At 35.7% G+C, this 2,622-nt stretch overlaps 1 protein-coding gene across 1 annotated transcript in view; it reads left to right on the top strand.

Moving 5' to 3' along the window:
* The first annotated feature begins 1,307 nt into the window (after positions 1–1,307).
* Positions 1,308–2,622, top strand: part of thoc1 (THO complex 1) — an 11,903-nt gene continuing 10,588 nt past the window's right edge. Inside the window, exons 1-3 of the mRNA XM_034303673.2 lie at positions 1,308–1,447; positions 1,976–2,049; positions 2,247–2,307. Coding sequence (XP_034159564.2) covers positions 1,400–1,447; positions 1,976–2,049; positions 2,247–2,307 — 183 coding nt within the window. The 5' untranslated portion in view covers positions 1,308–1,399. The remainder of the gene's footprint in view (positions 1,448–1,975; positions 2,050–2,246; positions 2,308–2,622) is intronic.

Here is a 2,622-nt window from a genome sequence, read left to right on the forward strand (position 1 = left end):
TGATAGGGACATGGTGGCTTAGTGGTTAGCACATTTGCCTCACACTTCCAGGGTTGGGGTTAAAATCCCTTCTCCGCCCTGTGTGCATGGAGTATGTGTGTTCTCCCAGTGCTTCAGGGGTTTCCTCCAGATACTCTGGTTTCCTCCCTCAGTCCAAAGACATGTGCTGTGGGCGGATTGGCATTTCCAAATTCTCTGTACAAGTATGTGTTTGTGATTGTGCCCTGTGATGGGTTGGTCCCCTGGGACCCTGTGTAGGTTAAGCAGTGATCAGCCAGCTTCTCTTGGGCTTTTAGGATTTTCCTTACCACAGGACGCTTCCTAAGGCATGGACGATGTGTGTAAAGTGGCCTTGAGTAAAATGTATCACACGAATAAAGCATATAAAATTCAAACGACAAGAACAAATGTCAAATGTGAGTCCTGCACTGTATTGATGATTGGCACCTAAACACACCGTGTCTTTGGGCAAAAACAAGTGTGACATTTTGAGTGAGTGTGTGTGTGTGTGTGAGAGAGAGAGATCGAGATCTTGTACACTTCATCAAAAATATTCATTCTGCTCTTGTAACTGTTCCTCAGACTCGTTTGCGTATTACAGGTGATGTGACGTTTTCATCTTCTGCTCCAAATCTCTGAAACTCACTACCTTCTGCTCTCAGAGAAGCCCAGGCTTTTAGTGTGTTTAAATCTTCTCTCAGAATTTATCTCTTTAGGAGAGCTTTTACCCGATGACTTTTTAAAATTATTATTAATATAATAGTTAGTATTATTATTGAATTGTATTTTATTATTAACTGTTTCTGGTGCATGCTCATATACTTTGTTTTATGCGATGTACTTCAGTTTCTATTTTCTTTTGCCTTTTTAATGTTTAAAAATAAAGTATTTAAACTTATTATTATTATTATTATTATTATTATTAAAAAAATATTTCATCCTGGAATCTAAATGTGTTCAAAGATATGTTTTTAAGTATCTATTTTTAAAAATTCTATTAATTTATGCAATGTGCTTGTGTTTATTAATATATTCTTCCTTTTTTATGAGGTCAAAGCTGCAGAGATGCTCAAATCCTTTTAATTTTTGTTTGTTTTCATGTTTTTTGTCGTTTCTCAGACATTAAAACACATTAAACCATTTATTATTCAACACAGACTGAATCCTTGAAGGTTTAAAATCACACTATAACAGTTTTGTGGATTAATTTAATAATAATAATTAAAAAAAAAAAAAAAGAGTTAAATGTGTTGAACACGGTGAGGTTTCTGCGGCTCTACATCAGCCTCTGCTGGTCGATCGGCGCCATTTTCTCTTTTCGACACATAAACCGGAAGTGAAAAAACAAGCATCCGGAAGTAAAACAGCGAAGGCGCTTTGGCGACAGGAGAGGAGAAAGATGGCGCCGGCTGTGTTCAATCTGATAGAAGCGAGAGATAAATTCACGGTAACTGAATAAAGAACTGTTTTTGAGTTGTTATTATTGTTATTTTTAAAAAGACTGTAGATGAATTATGTGTTGATGTTGGAAGTTTAAGATCAGTGTGTAATCTCAGTGAGATTTATTTATTTATTTTTTTATTTATTTATATAATATTTATATTCCCTACAGAACCATGAGCCAAGAGAGAGAAGTCTCAATAAACCTCAGATTTCATTTCTTTTAAATTATTCTTGGGTTTGTTAACGAGCTGATGAGCTAAACAGAAGAATAAGTGTGTTATTGTGTGTGTTGTTGTGTGTTATAAATGATTAATGTGTATTAAATGATTAAAGTGTGTTAAGTGTAATGTAGAGGTGCATTCCTCTAATGCACCTGTACTGAACATACTTCTGCTATTTAACACACAAATACACTCGGACATCTGTTTTAACATTAAACATATACACAGTTAGGGTGAATGAAGTGATTTGGAAATGTTTGGTCTCCTTTAATCAGCTGGAGATGAATAAATGAACGTGTTTCTGTCTGCAGGCTGCCACCAGAAATGCGCTGGAGACTCGAACCTGCAAACCTCTGATGAGCGTTTTTAACCATTTCCCTGGAAAGTATGTCGTTATTGATCCGTACTGATGTTAGACGGATAAAAATACTCTGAAATGTTACACCTAGGACCCTTAAAAACCCTCCTCTGTATCAGACAGGGAGAGGTTTTCATCCCTTACAGAGTGTTTTTAATGTCAGACTGTTTCATGTATGGATATGAATTAGGAATAATATCGTTCTTCTTTTTTTTTATTCCCAGTGAGACGGAGAAGAAGAGCACTCTGGACCAGTCTCTGCGCGGCGTTCTGGAGGAACAGATTGTGAGTTTTATCTGTTTTTCTCGCTCTTTGATTAAGAGCTAGGGCTGCACGCTGTTGAAGAAAATGCGATCTGCGATAACTTGTTAAATAAAGCGATATATGGTTCAACGATAATGCTATAAGTGTGAAAAATCAATTTAAATTCTATTTATATATGTTTATATATTTAAAAACTGAAAATGACGTAAACAACATACATGTTTCATGTTATTTGGAGGAAAAGAAAGCATCCTCTGCTTTCTGCTTCACCCGAAAAACTCTGACTTTTCATAATTTTTTTTTTTAAGTATTTCAGTCATCGCAAGCCCTTTACAA

This window comes from Pangasianodon hypophthalmus, chromosome 4, assembly GCF_027358585.1.
Source record: "Pangasianodon hypophthalmus isolate fPanHyp1 chromosome 4, fPanHyp1.pri, whole genome shotgun sequence".
NCBI classification, from domain to species: domain Eukaryota; kingdom Metazoa; phylum Chordata; class Actinopteri; order Siluriformes; family Pangasiidae; genus Pangasianodon; species Pangasianodon hypophthalmus.